Source organism: Leopardus geoffroyi, chromosome B3 (genome assembly GCF_018350155.1).
Source record: "Leopardus geoffroyi isolate Oge1 chromosome B3, O.geoffroyi_Oge1_pat1.0, whole genome shotgun sequence".
Taxonomy (NCBI): domain Eukaryota; kingdom Metazoa; phylum Chordata; class Mammalia; order Carnivora; family Felidae; genus Leopardus; species Leopardus geoffroyi.
The window spans coordinates 61,502,094-61,518,885 of NC_059337.1; the positions used below are offsets into that span (position 1 = coordinate 61,502,094).

General features: G+C 45.9%; 1 protein-coding gene across 5 annotated transcripts in view; it reads right to left on the reverse strand.

Annotated features, from left to right (window-relative positions):
* The window catches only part of MAPKBP1 (mitogen-activated protein kinase binding protein 1), a 55,374-nt gene that overhangs the window by 23,224 nt on the left and 15,358 nt on the right, over window positions 1–16,792 (reverse strand). For all 5 annotated transcript variants that reach the window (XM_045448097.1, XM_045448098.1, XM_045448096.1 and 2 more), the window contains one exon: window positions 5,033–5,124. In XM_045448097.1, coding sequence (XP_045304053.1) covers window positions 5,033–5,124 — 92 coding nt within the window. The remainder of the gene's footprint in view (window positions 1–5,032; window positions 5,125–16,792) is intronic.

Consider the following 16,792-nt stretch of genomic DNA (forward strand, 5'->3'; position numbering starts at 1 on the left):
TATGATGGTGGAAACAACAAGAAAACTGGGGTCAGGCAGACCCATCTACTAGCATACTGTGTGATCCTGGGCATATTCCTTAACTTCTCTGACCTTCAGTTTCCTTCAGTTTCATCTGTAAAACAGAAAGAATAATATCTACCTCATGGAATTGCTGTGGAAACTGAAGAAGACAACGGACAGAGTTACCAGCATGGTGCTGCTGTCCCTCTTCTGGAAGGGTACTCTGGTACACCATTAACAAGGAAAGCACTATCCAGGGGGTCAGCACTTACAACAGGAACCCCAATTATGGCATCTCATACACGACCTGCTGGGCACTAGTGATTCATTAGGGTCCTCAGCCAGGAATGGAATTATAAACTGTCCCTCTGGAAAACTGTATAGCTTTAATTACTCTAAGAGATAATGAATGAGGGTGTTTCCGAAGGCATCCTCAGTTATGGTCCTCTTTAGGTACTTGCAATCCAATACCTTCCAAAAAAGTAATCCTCTTAGGCCAGGTCATGAGATCCATTGGCATCTCTGTTTCTGGGACATTTTACAAGTCCCTCCTCAAAAACACGAGAAAGGCTTGATGGTAATAACCCAGTGAATAACATGGTTACCTGTGTAGAGCTACCAGTGCATTTCTCTCTACCCAGAGGACTCTAAACATATCCCCTTCTGGAACAAAAGGTAAATCTCCGTGGGCTGCAAGACTTACAAGCCAGGTCAAAATGCAGTGTCTGACCACCTTTCTCTCACTCGTTATGATCTAGCCACCACTGCCACTGCTCAGCTCCTCAAACAAGTGAGTCGATCCCTCCTTTCCCTGGAACCTTTGCACTAGAGATTTCCTCCACCTGGTCCACACTGGTGTCAGATCCTCATGTGTTCATTCCTCTTTGTCATTCAGACAGCAGCTGCATTTTACCTCCCACTGAGTTTTATCCACCCAGTCTTAAAGTAGCCCCTTGTCCGGCCCCATCCCCCGCCACACAAACCACTAATCACTCACTTACTCTCCCTTCCATCACTCAGCTTTACTTTCTTCAGAACACTTACCATCTCTGTGATTATCTTGCTCATTTATTTGTTTACATGCATATTGTCTGCCTGTCCCTCTTGAACCTAAACCCCACAAAACAGTCACCCTTCCTGTTCTACTCATGGCTATATACCTTGTGCCTGGAATAGCACCTGGCCCAGAGCAGATTTTCAACAAATATCTGCTGAACAAATGAATGAAGGTATCTATGACCAAACCATTTGAGGAAGAAGTAAGGGACCTCAGTTTCAGGTGTGAGACTTACAGAACAACCAGAAGACTGGCAATGAGGAGACTGATGCTTGTGAGTGCCCCTCACACACAAGACTCACATCCACCAGGGCACAAAGTCCAAGCATCTTCTCTCGTGGCCACCTGGTCTCTCCATAGTCCCACACAATCCCTGGCAAACCCTCACTCAGGGCTTGCCACAGACAGTACAAAGGTACTTCTGTGCTCCTTCAGCTGAGATGCCACTAGAACACAGTTCAGGGAGAGATTTTTGTGGTTTCATACCTGGTCCAATGCTTTGGAGCTGGGGACCTCAGCATAACTTCCAATATGGGCTGAGGGAATGGAGGGTCTTCTCAGGAAATAGAGGTTTCCCCTCCTCCTCCCCAGTTAAAGCGACCAAGAGTCCTCCTCTGGGCTGCTGGATAGAGCAGGTTATCTTTCCAGGACACCCCCACTTCAGTAGCTGCCCTGCCCAGAGCAGTCACCCAGGCCAGACCCTGAACTTTGGCATTGGCAGTCAAGGGAAAGCCATTCTCAGAACTGACTGGCTCCCACCGTGGCAATGGGGACTATGCTGGGCTCTACAGCCCCTAAATCCTCCACTAGGCCAGAAGGGGCCCAAGTCAACTATGGATGTTCAACTAAACTGAATCCCTCAAAGAGGCTATCTGGGGACCACTTGGCCTCCTGCAGCAGGGGAGCTCGAAGTGTGACAGGTGAAGGGTAGGCTTTCTGTGGAGAGAACAGCAAAGGGAGGAGGACTCTGGAGAAGAGAGGCAGGAGCCACTAAAACTGAGGGGTCTCTACCCAGAGACTTCACCCACCTCTGCCTGACACACATCCCCCTCCACCCCACCCTCTTGGAGCTGTTTCATTTCCTTTCAGAAAACTTTGTTTTGGTTTGATATTTGCCTCTAGGCCTCTGGGAGACTTTTCTGAGCTTTGTTTTTCTTCTTGTTTCTAGGATACCTGAGCAGCTCCTAGAGCAACAAGCACAGTAGGAACCAGAGAGTGGGGGTGGGGTTAGGCTCACCAGCTAGGAAAAGAAGAAGGGAAAGAGCCTGCTTGGCTCACATACACTTTGGTGGCCCCCAGACACCCCAGAGCAGCAACGGGGAGCTCTAGCCCACAGCAAAATGAAAACATTCAAAAAGACGCCATTTACAAAAGGAGAACTTGAAGTTCTAGGAATGTAGAAGGTCAGGGAGTAGATCATGGCGATCACTGTCCAGGGCTGGCCCAAGCCTAGCACACTGAGGGAACCTACTAGATGTCACAGAAGGGAAGCTTCCATACACCACCTGGAAGGCTAATGACTGCCAGGCACACGTGCCAGGCTGGGACCTGCCCACAAACAGAAGCACACATCCTTAAAGGCACCAGGCCTGGAGACAGGGGCATGGGGGAAAGAGGTGGGGAGCAGGCGTCCACAACCCCTAGGGCAGGCACGCGAGGCTCAGCACGTACCAAGCAGCAGCCCAGGTCTTTCCTGCCTACCTCACATCCAGCCCCAGCCCCATCTCCAACAAGAAGGAGCCCAGCTTTCCCAGGCAGGGGCAGGCATGGGTGGAATCCCCCTGAGGCAGGCTGCACTGGGTAGGCAGCAACAGAGGTCATTCATCAACTTGCTTCTGGTCAGGGAGAAGGAGGCCAGCTCAGCCTCTACAGAGTAAAGCCAGTGTAGCTCCCACAGCACCCCCACTGCATACATCAAATGCCAAAGGGCCACTCAGGAGAGACACTGGCCTGAGGACTCAGGGACAGAAGTTTCCCTGGCACAGATTGAGATGCCCATAAATTGGGCTCTTCTCATTCGTATGGCAGGCAGACGGCTACACGAAAAGCAACCTTTAAAAATAAGCAGAAAGTCAGATCTTCCCCCACCCCATGCCATTTTAAGATTAAGAGCTCTGTAGTCAGACTACTTGGGTTGAAATCCCAATACAGACACTCACTAGCTGTGTGACCTTGAGCAAACCGCTTAACATCTCTGTATCTTAGTTTCCTTCTCTAAATGGAATAACAGTATCAACTTTACAGGGTTGCTCTAAGTATTAAATAAAATCATTCCTTGCAAAGTGCTTAACAAAGTGCCTGGCACAGAATAAATTTTTTTTTTCCTTTTTTTTTTTTTTTTTTTTTTTTTTTACTGTTTATTTATTTATGAGAGAGAGACAGAGACAGAGTGTGAGCTAGAGAGGGGCAGAGAGAGAGGGAGACAGAATCCGAAAGCAGCCTCCAGGCTCTGTGCTGTCAGCGCAGAGCCTGACACAGGGCTCAAACTCACAAACCACGAGATCATGACCTGAGCCAAAGTTGGACACTTAACTGGCTGAGCCCCCCAGGCGCCCCCAGAATAAGTTCTTGATAAAAGTAGATTTTGGATGAGATGATAAAACTAAGAAAATCACATACTGGTACAAAAACTACAAGAGTTGCTGTGGAAATCACACTGGGAAACTTGGCACTCCCCAAGCTGACAGTGGGGGAAGAAAGGGAGACCAGTGTGGCCTTCCCATTTTTGTGCTCCCACGCCTTGCTGGAAGGAACAGGGGTTGACAGAGAGACCCAGAAGCAGCAAAGTTGCCAAGCCTCCAAAAGAAACACTTCTGCAAAAGCCTAAAGAAACTATGGCTGGGGGGTTCCCATCTGCAGGAGCAGAGGAGTAAAAAGGTGGCAAGGGAAAGAACACCAGCCCCAAAACTCCACCTTTATTTCTTCCTTTTTTTTTTTTAATGTTTATTTCTTTTTGAGAGAGAGAGAGAGAGTGCAAGCAGGGGAGGGGCAGAGAGAGAGAGGAGGGGGCAGAGGATCTGAAGCAGGCTCTACGCTGATAGCACAGAGCCCGATGTGGGGCTCGAACTCATGAGCCGTGAAATCATGACCTGAGCCAAAGTTGGATGCTTAACCAAATGAGTCACCCAGAAGGCCGAACCCTACAGCTCTCCCATGGCACTGACATCTCTCCAAGTGATGAGAATGGGCAAATGTTCAAAGCAGTACTTTTCATAAAATAGCCAGAAAGTCAAAACAACCCAAGTGCCCATCAACTGATGAACAGAAAAAATGCGGGACATCCATTCAATGGAATGTTATTCGGCCATAAAAAGACAAAGTACTGATACCTACCATGACATGTATGAACATTAAAAACATTATGCTAAGTTAAAAAAGTCACACAAAGCCAAATATTCTACTTATATGGAATGATTCCACTTATATGAAATATCCAGAACAGGTAAATCTATACAGACTCAAAGTAGATTAGCAGTTGTTTAGGACTGCAGGTCTTGGGGGTAAATGGAGAGTGACTGTTAATGAGTATGTAGTCTTTTGGGGGTGATGAAAATATTCTAAAATTGACTGTGGTGATGGTTGCACAACTCTGTAGATATGCTAAAAAAAAAAAACCACTGAATTTTACGCTTTAAATGAGCAAATTGTGTGGTACATTACAACTCAATAAAGCTGTTTTCGAAGGTGACCAGAAGGTAGATATTAAAAATGGTGTTGGGAACTGCGTGTAAGATAAAGTGTGACTCTGTATGTGTGGGTGGATGGCCAAAAAGCACGACAGGATGGCAACAAGGACAACATTCAACAGAGAGCCTTTACCTGGCCCTGTAACTCCTTTACAAAAGTGGTACCAAAACAGTAACCAGGACACGTCTCCCAAAAGATACCAAAAACCCCTGCCCACCCTCACTGGTTTATTAGCAGGGCTTTAAACTCCCATGCAATAAGACTTCTTCCAGAGTACTTACTTACCCAGCTGGGTAGGCAACTAAACCGGATCGGGGATCGCAGGCAAGTCCTCTGCCTCCAGACACTGTTATTCCAAGCACCTTCTCCAAGGTCACCTGTTAGAGCAAGACAGAGAAGTGACACATGGACAGAGCCAAGTTGGGAAGGAGGTACTGAAGGTACCCACGACCGTCCAGCAAATGCCGACTGCTTTCTTCAAGAGAATGGGGCCACTGACTTCTCCAGGTTCTGGTCTGGCCACAGGCCCCTTGATCACATGGGGAACAGCCAGTGTGTACCGAAGGCTTTTAAGAGGGCTCACTCTGTGGGGACCATGGGAAAGAAAATGAAGCGCGAAAGCTCAGCTCATGGCCACAGAGGAACAAGCACTCCCCCAATCCATGAAGGCTCCATTTACAAGATAAAGCCGTGGGTCCCCACACTGGCCTCTTCTGTCTATGAGATTCAGAGGAGGTTACTAATCTTTGTGCCTTGGCAGGCATGAAAGAAAGGCTACTCTGCTCCACCAAGAGTCAGAGGAATGTTAGGTAGCAATTAGGTGACTCATAAGATCCCTGATCTTTGCATCCCATCGTGTTCTTCCCCTCCATCAGAGAACTGCACCTCCCCCCACCAACATCTGCCAGTTCATTCAGACTATGCGCCTGAGAGACAGAAACATGGTTTAATGCTGTGTTTTACAAAGCACAGATGTTCAGAGTGCTCTAATTATTATTATTAAGCCACAACTCCCACAGAGATGCAAGGGATATATGTGTAAAGTGCTCAGAGATTCTGATAGGACATGGCCACATGGGACATTCACAATCACTCTCACCATCCATACTGTTACCCTACACTGGCTACAGCCCCGGGGCACACACTGGACTAACCTCAATTAGTTCACTGGCCTTTCTGCTAGATGATCCCATGGGAGATTCAGGCTGCCCTGGAGCCTCTTCTCACCCCACCTCACTCTCTGCTACAGAACATCTTGCTTGTCACTCCAGGTCCAGTACCCTCTAGTACAGTCTGGGCTCGCTGCACTGGCCCTCCCCAGACATGTCCTTGGTCTCTCCATTGACTCAAAGAGATAGGCATCTGAATGCAGAAAGGTCATGTAAACAGGCTAGACTGTGCTCTGCTACAAGTCTCGGAGGCCTTAGGTGGTGTGAACCAGAAACACGTCAGAGGTGTTTATGTCTGTAGCAGGGTGGTCTACTCCTAGTCCAGGGCAGTTTCTAGAGAGGGGAAACCCAGAATCAATTAGGTGGCTTTAGGATCTCTCCTCCTCTCTTATCGTCTCAGCTGGAGAATTCAAAATCCTTCTAGAGGGATGGTATAAATTCTTATCTCCAGGGACCATTTTAGTTTGAATTAGTTGGAAAGAAATCCCCTATGGTGGCCAAAGACCAAAATAAATCTCCTAGGACATTATAGTTAAAGCCTATTCCCCAGGAAGGTCCCCAAGAGTCTTCTGTGCTTCCTGGGGATGTGGACCAGCAATTCCAATACATGTCTACTCACCGAAAGAGGCAGTTTATTCCCAGGGCACTATACCAACCCACAGCCACCTGCCAAGCACCACACTTGTCAGTTACCATGGGCCTACCTGAAGCACTAAACCTAGTGTGGGATAAATTAACTGTCCCCTACTCTCTGTGTTCTTGGTCATTCGCCCTACCTTATGCCTCCTTCCTCACTTTTTCTCAGCTTCATGATGCCCTGGCACCCAGTCACCTTTCTGAACGGCCTGAGCAGCAAGCAGACTGACTGGAGAGCACAAATACCCCTGGGGAAGTCCAGGGGACACTCAGTTCAGGGCACCACTCCCCATCCTGGCACTGTGCCTCCAGCTAACCCAGAAGGAGGGGTTCTCAGGAACATCCCTGCTGTACCAACTGCTTACAAGAGAGAGAGAGAAGAGAAGAGAGAGAGGAACCCAAGGCTAGCATTACCCACAAAAATGGAAAAGGTCAGCAGGATCAAGTGCAGTGAGCTAAAAGGCTGCTCAACTTCTATTCTCTTCCAGTGAATCATTTTAGGCAAGTCCTTTGGATCCAAATTTGCATCAATCCCTCCTTTATGCCTCAGCTTTGGTCCCAAAGAATCAGACCAGTCTGTTGATTCTCAGCTTTCCTTCCCTCTGACAGGAATTTGGGTAGGTGTTTTGTGGGCAGATGATCCAGCTCCACAGAAGATTCATTCTGAAACTAGCTTGGACTTTTCAACAGCAAGCTAAAGCAGGAAGGAGATGTAAGTTACTCACACCTTTAAGACCAGTGTTGGTCAAATATTTTTTGGCCACAAGCCACAGTAAGAAAGACAGTTTATGTTATGGCCCAGTACATAGATATATGTACATGTGCGCATGTGCATAAAAATGAAATCAAAGTTTCACAAAATAATACTTACTCTTATTGCATGTGATATACTTTATTTTCTATTACATTCTATTTCATTACAAAATTATTCTGGTCATGGCCCACTTTATTGATTTCATGACCTACAAATGGGCTGGAAGCTCCAGTTGGAGAAACCTGCTACAGACCATCTTTTCCCGCTGGGCCTGGGCTCCAGGCTCTGATCTCTGGCAACTTTGTGTTCCTCACGCACTTTCCTCCTAGGACTCCTGGCAGTGGGACAGACATCCGGGCTAGGAAACCCCATGCGCAGGAGTTTGCCTGGGCTCAAAAGTTGGCTTGTTTTCAAAGGATTTATGGTTTTTGGCTTTTTCTGACTTTCTGAACAACCATCCAAAAACAAAAAGGCAGTTTCCTTTGGCTCTGTGGAGTGGGAGGAGCAGGGGAAAAACATTCAGGGGCATCAGCTGGTTTTTATTTTATGTTCTAACTCAAACCAGCTTCCTGTTTGCAGGGAGGTTTTGGGCTGAACTCCACTTTCAAAGGATTTCAGAGAGTCCAAGGCTCCTGCAGGGCCTCCAACATCTAGGCTTATTTTAAAAGGCCCAGCACAACGGAAATTATAAATGGACTGTCTCCCCGTCATAACCTCCATATCCTCTCCTTCCAAAAAGGTGACGCAGCTCCCTTCTACCATAACAAATGACAGACCTGAGCGCCCCCTGCAAACATACCACCAGCTAACCACACCCAAGTTCAAGCCAGCTTCCACTGGCTCACGACAGCTGACGGTGCACTTCCTTTCCCACCTCCTCTTTCAGTGACAGCACGTTGACAGCTTGAAATCAACACAGCGGGAGTACTTACACCATGAAAATCAGCAAATTTACAAACCAGGGCTCTTTTTTGTCCCCTCAGAGAGGCTATAAACATTCAACAAGACACCACTAAGTTCAGGTCACTGTTATCTCTCACTTGGGCTACGGCTATAATTCCCACGTATTTTCTCTCCGCTTCAGGCCTTGCCTCCCAGAGTCTTTTTCTCAATATGGCAGGCCACAGTGATTCTTTTAAAATATATGAGATCACGTCATTACTCAGCTCAAAGCCCATGGGCTTCTCATCCTTAAGTTCAAATTCAAATACTTTTACCCTGTTTATAAGACCCTGAATCATCTGGCCTCTGGCTCCCTGTCTGACTTCGTTTCCTTCACCCTCCCCCTCTTCCTCCACCTCAGCCACCCTGGCTGCCTGAAGCACCTCAAGCAGATTCTAGCTTCAGGTTCTGCATATGCTATTCCCTCAATTAAAATGCTCTTCCCTTGCTTGGCTATTCACACAGCTAATTCACGCAGGTCTTTGCTCAAAGGTCTCCTCGTAGGAAAAGACTTTCCAAACTAGCTTTACTGTTATCACTCTATACCTAACTTACCCTGTTTTATCTTCTTCATAGCACTTAGATTCAGGTACAGACCCAACACTGATTATATTTCTGTCCACATACTTACCGTCTGTCTTACTATGCAGATGAGGATGAGCACAAAGGGAGCTTAATGGTACAGGTATTTCATTTCTTAAGCTGATGGTGGGCACACGTTCATTCTACGATTCCATATGTCTTTATTATATGTCTTAAGTATTGCATAGTAAAATTTTTTAAGGAGTCTTTTTTTATGTTTATTCATTTTTTTTGTTTGAGAAAAAGAGAGAGAGAGGGAGAGAGAGAAAGAGCTAGAGTGTGAAGGGGGGCATGGCAGAGAGAGGGAGACACAGAATCTGAAGCAGACCCCAGGCTCTGAGCTGTCAGCACAGAGCTTGACGCAGGGCTGAAACCTGCGAACCATGAGATCATGATCTGAGCCGAAGTTGGACGCTCAGCCAACTGAGCCACCCAGGTGCCCCACATAGTAAATGTTAAAAAGAGAGAAAAGATAGGGTCTAGGACGTGGCATGGGGTTCAGTACCTCACGAGCAACATCATTCTATAATTCACACCCTTGACTTTTCTCCTTATCCTTAAGCAATGGTGTTTTGACACTTACCCAACAATGTTGGGGGAGAAGGTACAAAGAACTCAAGAATATGAGTTTTTGTTTGATTTAGGTTTCTCACTTAAGTGCTTCCAAGACTGCACACTTTTACAATGTTCTGACATGCCGCTTCCAGGGGAAGCTTTCAAGGACCACTGTGTGTATCCCTTCTCCTGACTGCTAAGCATGGCAGCAGGTGATAGGCTAGGGCCCCCTCAGCCTAGGGCCCTGAGTAACTTTAATGAACAAAGCCCCTGTGCTGATACACACTGAATATGAGCATGAGCAAGAAATGAGCTATCTGTTAAGTCAGGGAGATTTTTGAGGTGATTTTGTTACCACAGCATGACATAGCCTGGCAATTTTCATACTTTTTGGTCTCACACACTCTTTGGTTTCTTTATACTCTTAGAAATTATCAAGGACCCCAAAGAGCTTTTGTTTGTATCAGTATATTAGAAATTATAATGAAAATATTTTAAAATATTTGTTAACTCATTTTAAAATAATAAATCCATACATGTTAATATTCTTATTAAAAATAACACTATTTTCGGGGCGCCTGGGTGGCTCAGTTGGTTAAGCATCCAACTTCGGCTCAGATCACGATCTCACAGTTCATGAGCTTGAGCCCCACATTGGGCTCTGTGCTGACAGCTCACAGCCTGGAGCCTGCTTCTGATTCTGTGTCTCCCTCTCCCTGCCCCTTCCCCACTTGTGCTCTGTCTCTCTCTGTGTCTCAAAAATGAAATGTTAAAAAAAAAATAAAAAACACTGTTTCCAAAACAAGAAAAAAATTCAGTGAGAAGAGTGGCACTATTTAACATTTTTGCAAATCTCTTTAATGTCTGGTTTAATAGTAAACAGCTGGATTCTCCTATCTACATCTGCATTCAATCTGTTGTGATATGCTATTCTAGGTGAAGATGAAGAAAATCTGGCCTCATTTGAATATGTAACTGGAAAAGGGGGGAATCCCATAGATCCCCTAAAAGGGGACGCCAGGGATTCTCAGACCATACTTTAAGAACCAGTGACCTAGTCCCTCGTGAACACTATAGCATTCTTCCACGTAAGGAAGCAAGCTCACTGGTGTGAGAGTTGCGGCCTCAGCATCACTTCAGAAACAGAGGCAAGGAAGAGGTCCTATGAGAAAATAGCTATCCTCAAAGTCTGGGGTGGGGCCTAAAGTTCTAACAGAAAATTCAGCTATAAACCCTCACAGCCCAAATGCCAGTGAAACACAGCCCAAAAGACACACCAGTCCAGGTAACTGATTATGTCCAGTGACTTGGGATACGACTGCTCCAGGCAGCTGGTACCCTGACACAGCCACACAGTTCTAGGAATACTGCTTCATGCACAAGTAAAAACTCAGAAGAGAGCACCCACGTCATAATCTACAGTGATCTCCTCCACATGCAAAACATAGCCTAGAAGCAGAGAAAATACTCAAGATGCGACCCAGCCTCTGCTTTAGCAGGTAGAGAGTGTTGAGATGGAGGAAAGCCTACACCAACCTGAGACAGGGTGTCATCTGTCCCCAGAAGTGAGGGTGCAGGAAGGCAGAATTACTAGAGATATACTGCAAAGGAGGGCTTGAATGCCCACCACTCCCAGCATGTACTAGGCAGGGCAGTATTGTATCCTCCTGAGAGAAAAAAGAAAAGCAAAATTATCCCTCAACTTAATGAGATAAAGGGATAACTTCATAATAGCCTATTCCCAAGAGAGAAGGAAAGCCTAAAGCCAACTGTTTAAGTGCTCTTCTGGCTCTCATTAAAGTAGATGGAAAAAACAGGTGGCTCAAAGGCAATAGACAGGGCAGTCACTCATACTAGATAGAATAAAATTTTCCAATGTGCAGATTGCAGCTTATTAATGAGACTCGAAATTGACTGATTTAGTGCGTAATGAATAAACAGAACAGAACACAAAATAGATCCCATGGCATGTAGTAAGGGCAAGTATTGATCATGAAACTTTTGTTTAGGGATGTGTGTGTTCTGGGTCACAATATAAAATGTATTTCTTGGGGCACCTGGGTAGTTCAGTTGGTTGAGCGTCAGACTCATGATTTTGGCCAGGTCATGACCGTCGGGCTCCATGTTGAGCATGGAGCCTGCTTAACATTCTCTCTCTCCCCTCTGTTTCTCTGTTCCCCCTGCTTGTGCACACACTCTCTCTCTCTTTAAAAAAAAATGTATTTCTTAATGTGGGTCACTCTCAAAAAAGTTTGAAAATCACAAGGATGTTATGGGAGATCCTAAGACGAAGAATACGTAGCTTCTACCCTCTACTCTCAAAATCCATTAGGGAAAATATAAAACAATCTGGTATGTGATAAGGGTCATAAGAAAGATTTATGTAAAGTGCTCAAACAGGAGGAAAAGAAATGATTTCTGAACAGGATCAGGGAAGGGAAACAAGGAAGCTTTCTTGGAGGGTGAGATGGTATTTGACCATGGCCTTGCTTGCTGTGAGGGTAGGATCTTGACAGGTGGAAATACAGAGAGAAGGAATTCTCAGTAGAAGAAGCTGCATGAACGAAAGTTTGGCAGAAGGAAATGACAGAGCAGGTGAGCAATGATGAAAGCAGATTGTGTTAGGAGAGTAAGTCAGGAGAGGTAGACTGTAACCAGACCAGGAAAGGCCTTGAATGCCAAACTAAGTGGGGTTATCAGTAGGCTCTGGGAAGCCACTGAAGGGTATCAAGCTGGAGACACAATCAAAGCTATGTTTTGGTGATGATGTATATGAGACAATACAGGCAGGGAGCCCAATTAGAAGGCTGTTACAATAGCTCAGATGAGAAGTAATGAGGATCTAGACTAGCATGAAGATAGTGAGAGCAGAAAAGACATGATGGATTCAAAAGTAATAAAGCAAATAGAATTGGCAAGCATGGCCACCACACAACTGTGAAGGAAGAAGACAGAAGACTCAAATTCTGAATCTCAGAGATAGGGAACATGAAAAGAAATGGTGCCAGGATCAGAAAGCAGACCTGGGTCTGGACAAAGGAGGAAGGATGGGAGCCAATGATGTCTGTTTTAGACGTGCTAAATCTAAGACACTTGAGGGATATTTAGCAGGAATCACAAACATTCACTTTAGCAACATAAACATGGAATTAAATGCTTGGGAAAGAGATCAGGGCTAGAAATGGGCATCTCAGAAATACTCACATGGAGGTGAAAACCATCACTGAAAGTACAAGAGAAGATGGGAAGGGAGAGAGAGGCTAAGGACAGAACCATGGAGAACACCTATCTTTAGAGTAGGGATGCTAGGCAATTAGAGAGAAAGGAGGAGACCCAGGAAGCCAGGGAAGGGGAGAGCTCCCAGAAAAGAGGGGTAGTTGATAGAAGTGCCAAAAAGAAGTGGAAGAGGCACAAAAAGGACTCTCCAGACTCTAGAGCCATCTGCCACACGGGTGGCACACAGCACAAAGTCCCAAGAGGCCCAAATCTCTAAACACGTGATCCCAGGAATCCTGGGCAGGGCCGTCTAAGCTTTTCTACTCACTCTCTCTCTTTCTCTCTCATCCCTAGATCCGATCAGTCCACAAGAGCTAGAGTAGAGGCACTAGTCAATGGAAGATCCAGTCTGTGGAACCAAGACAATGGCACTGCTAGAGAAGGGCTTCTTGCTTGAGCCCATGAACTAATGACTCGTTTGGATTTGCTCTTCTTTTCTTAGTGTGAGAGGCCACTACAGGGAGCCTTCGATGGCAAGTCAGCAGCTGCTCCCTTAAGAAAGACAACTAAGAGGCCAGAGCCACAAAAGACCAGGGTCATCTAGGATTTAGCTGATCTCAAATTGGTAAAGAAACTCCAGCAACTGGGAGGAAGTCGATCTCTGTGTTTGTTGCCACGTTTCGTTGCCACCAATTTCTTTTTTCCTCCTTCTCTCTTTCCCCACTTCTCAATCCCACTAATACAAGTTATAAATACCTGAGTTAGAAGTCATTCCAGCCAAACCATGGGCTTGCTGTTTCTATAAACAAGCATGTCACAGACCTGTCCATGGCAGAGCACTCTCCGCCTTTCCCTCCCTTCCCGCAGGTTAAGAATAACTATGCTTGTCTCTTGCCCACACACTACACTCTAATCTCACAAAGCAGATTCTCAACCAGATTCTGAGAATTGCTGCTTATGTAAAAGCCACAGAGGAAGCCCAAGGCCGACGGGCTTTGTGCAGAGACTTAGCCAGCTGGACGGAGACCCAGTGACTAGCCTGGGAAGGGGGGGCGGGGAGGCGGGTATCATGCCCAAGCTCACTCACTCCTGCTCCTTCAGAGTCCAAAGTGCCATCTGGTCAGAGGCAGGAAGGGACACGATGGCCACTCCAAGACTGTAGAACAGATCTTGCCTCTTCACTCTGCTCCCGGTCTCTATCCTGTCTGGCTGATTTGTAGTTCCAATGTCTGTACCACAAAGGCTCCCAGAAACAAATAACTTCCAATATGACAGAAAAACCAGGCTCCCAAGCTTAGAGTTCAGCATTCGTTGGAGCTGAGCCAATTCTCTGGTGCTGGGATTAAAATAGCCTCAGCTTCTAGGAAGGTAAATCTGCCACCGCTTGGGAGGAGGTGACCTCTAGCCATAAACCCCTGAAGACTAGAGAACAAAGGTTCCCAACACTGGCCTACCGATAGAATTACTCATAGGGTTTAACAGGGTTTTTTTGTTTTTTTTTTTTCAGATATCAATCCTGCCCTATCTCCATCCCTTGCCTCCACAAGATTCTCAATCAATAGATATAGACTTGGGTTTGAGAATCTGCATATTCAAGCTCTCCAAGGGGCTCTAATAATCAGGTAGGGAACTCTCAAATTAAAGCATTTTGCCTTCTTATTTCCAAATTTCAGTCCCTCCTGGGACTAAGAAGGAAACAACGTTCCAAGTATTTTCACAAGAATAGCCAGACCCAAGGCACTTGGGTGGCTCAATCAATTAAGTGTCTGACTCTTGATTTCAGCTCAGGACATGATCTCACGGGTTTGTGAGATCAATCCGCTGTCAGCACAGAGGCTGCTTGGGATTCTCTCTCCCTCCCTCTCTGCCTATCCCCCACTGGTGTTCACTTGTGCTCACACGCGTGTACTCCCTCTCAAAGTAAACAAATAAACATAAAAATAAAAGAATATCCAGACCCATGGGGTGTGAATGGTCTTATGCAGAGACAGGATCTACAGCTGTAAGAGCTATCCTTTGCTGAATGTGTACTCTGGGGAAGAACTGTGCTAAGTACTTTACAAGATTATCTCATTGAATACCCTTGACAAGTTTTTGTTTGTTTGTTTGTTTTTCTTTTAAGTAAGCTCTATGCCCAACATGGGGCTTGAACTCATGACTCCAAGATCAAGAGTTGCATGCTTCAGCCAGCCACCCCATACCCTTGACAACTTTATAAAGGACTAGTATCTCCATTTATAGATGAAGGAATCAGGTTAAGTAGTGAGTGCAAGAACCAGGATTTAGATCTAGGTCTGTCTGCCTGGTTCCAGAAACTTTGGTGATCTGAGGAGGAAGTTCAGTTTCTCCAAAACCACCAAAATGGTGCAATCTGTGAAAGAGTAAATGAGAAGTCACCAGGGGCGCCTGGGTGGCGCAGTCGGTTAAGCGTCCGACTTCAGCCAGGTCACGATCTCGCGTTCCGTGAGTTCGAGCCCCGCGTCGGGCTCTGGGCTGATGGCTCAGAGCCTGGAGCCTGCTTCCGATTCTGTGTCTCCCTCTCTCTCTGCCCCTCCCCCGTTCATGCTCTGTCTCTCTCTGTCCCAAAAATAAATAAACGTTGAAAAAAAAAAAAAAAAAAAATGAGAAGTCACCATGCCTTTGTGGTAGCATCAGGGACAGGTCTGAGAACCAAGGAAGAAGGCAGAGGGCACAGGATGCAGAGGGCAATAAGGTCGCCTCCTGCTACCTTTAACATATTTTAAAACACTAGCCAGTCTTTTTTTTTTTTTTTTTTTTTTAAAGTAGACTCCATGCCCAACATGGGGCTTGAATTCACAACCCGAGATTGAGAGTTGCATGCTTTACTGACTAAGTCAGCCAGGCATCCCTATAAATTAGCAGGTCTTGGGGTGCCTGGTGGCTCAGTCGGTTAAGCGTCTGACTTCAGCTCAGGTCATGATCTCATGGTTCATGAGTTTGAACCCTGTGTCAGGCTCTGTACTGACAGCTAGGAGCCTGGAGCCTACTTTGGATTCTGTGTTTCCCTCTCTCTGCCCCTCCCCTGCTTGAGCTCTCTCTCAAAAATAAACATCAAAAAAAATTTTTTAATTAGCGTGTTTTATCAGCAGCCAAAATGGATCTAAAAAATGGGTTATGACCTCTCCTCACTGAATGGTGGCAAAGAAAAAGAAACAGAGGTCTTCCAATGTCAGAGTATCCCACCTGGTCACAGCTTGCTCATGTCCAGCCAGCACTAGAACCTACAGTCAACATGGACAGCTGACACTCACTTCCCAGGCAACGGACATTACAATATCAGAAGCAGGAGAATCCAATTTCGTATGCAAATGGCGGACAAGGTGAGGGCAGCATCAGACCTCAAATCTGAGTTCTGGAAACCAGGGCCTCTAGCTAAAGCACTCAATTATAATAAAACCATCAGCATCCACCCAAGTTCAAAGAGCAGCTCTCTCTCTCTCCCAGTTATCAGCAAGGCAAGGATAGAAGGTACCTCAGTTTAAGCAACGAGAACAAGGGAAAAAAGTTTTTTTCCTCTCTAGAGTCAGTCCTCTCTACAGCAAGACCAGAACCACAAACAACGCTTTGTGAACTAAAAATCTGATCATCTGAAGAAGGGTCTGATCCCTCCTCATTCACCAACTCTACACGCCTGAGTTTTCTTAATCTCATGGTTTCCAAACTTTGTAACCAGGGAAAATACTAACTGTTCCTTATCTGGACTAAGTGTGCGAAGTGAATGCGTAATCTGGGTCAAAAAGGAGAATGGGGAGAACTCTTGGTACCCCGGTAATCATGCCAACTTGTGCCATGAGACTCCCCTGGGAAGAAAGAAGGTTTCTTCAACATGTTATTCTCTATAAAACGCTCACTTCCTTTCCAATCCAAACGCCAACACCCTGGATTAGGCCTTCAGCACCACATTCCTATATATAGCAATGGCTTTCTAATCAATTTCCTTACTGCAGACCCTGTCCTCCCTTCCCTCAACCTGTCAGAATAATCTTTCTATAGCAGAGCTTCGATCATGTCCCTCCCCTGCTCAAAAACTTTCAATGGCTCCTACTGCCAACTAAATAAATTATAAATGTCTTAGCCTAGCAACCACAGCTCTCTGTGAACTGATCCTACCTTTCTTCTATTTCCTACTACTCATCTATATGAATCATGTGCATTTGTCAATCTGGATTA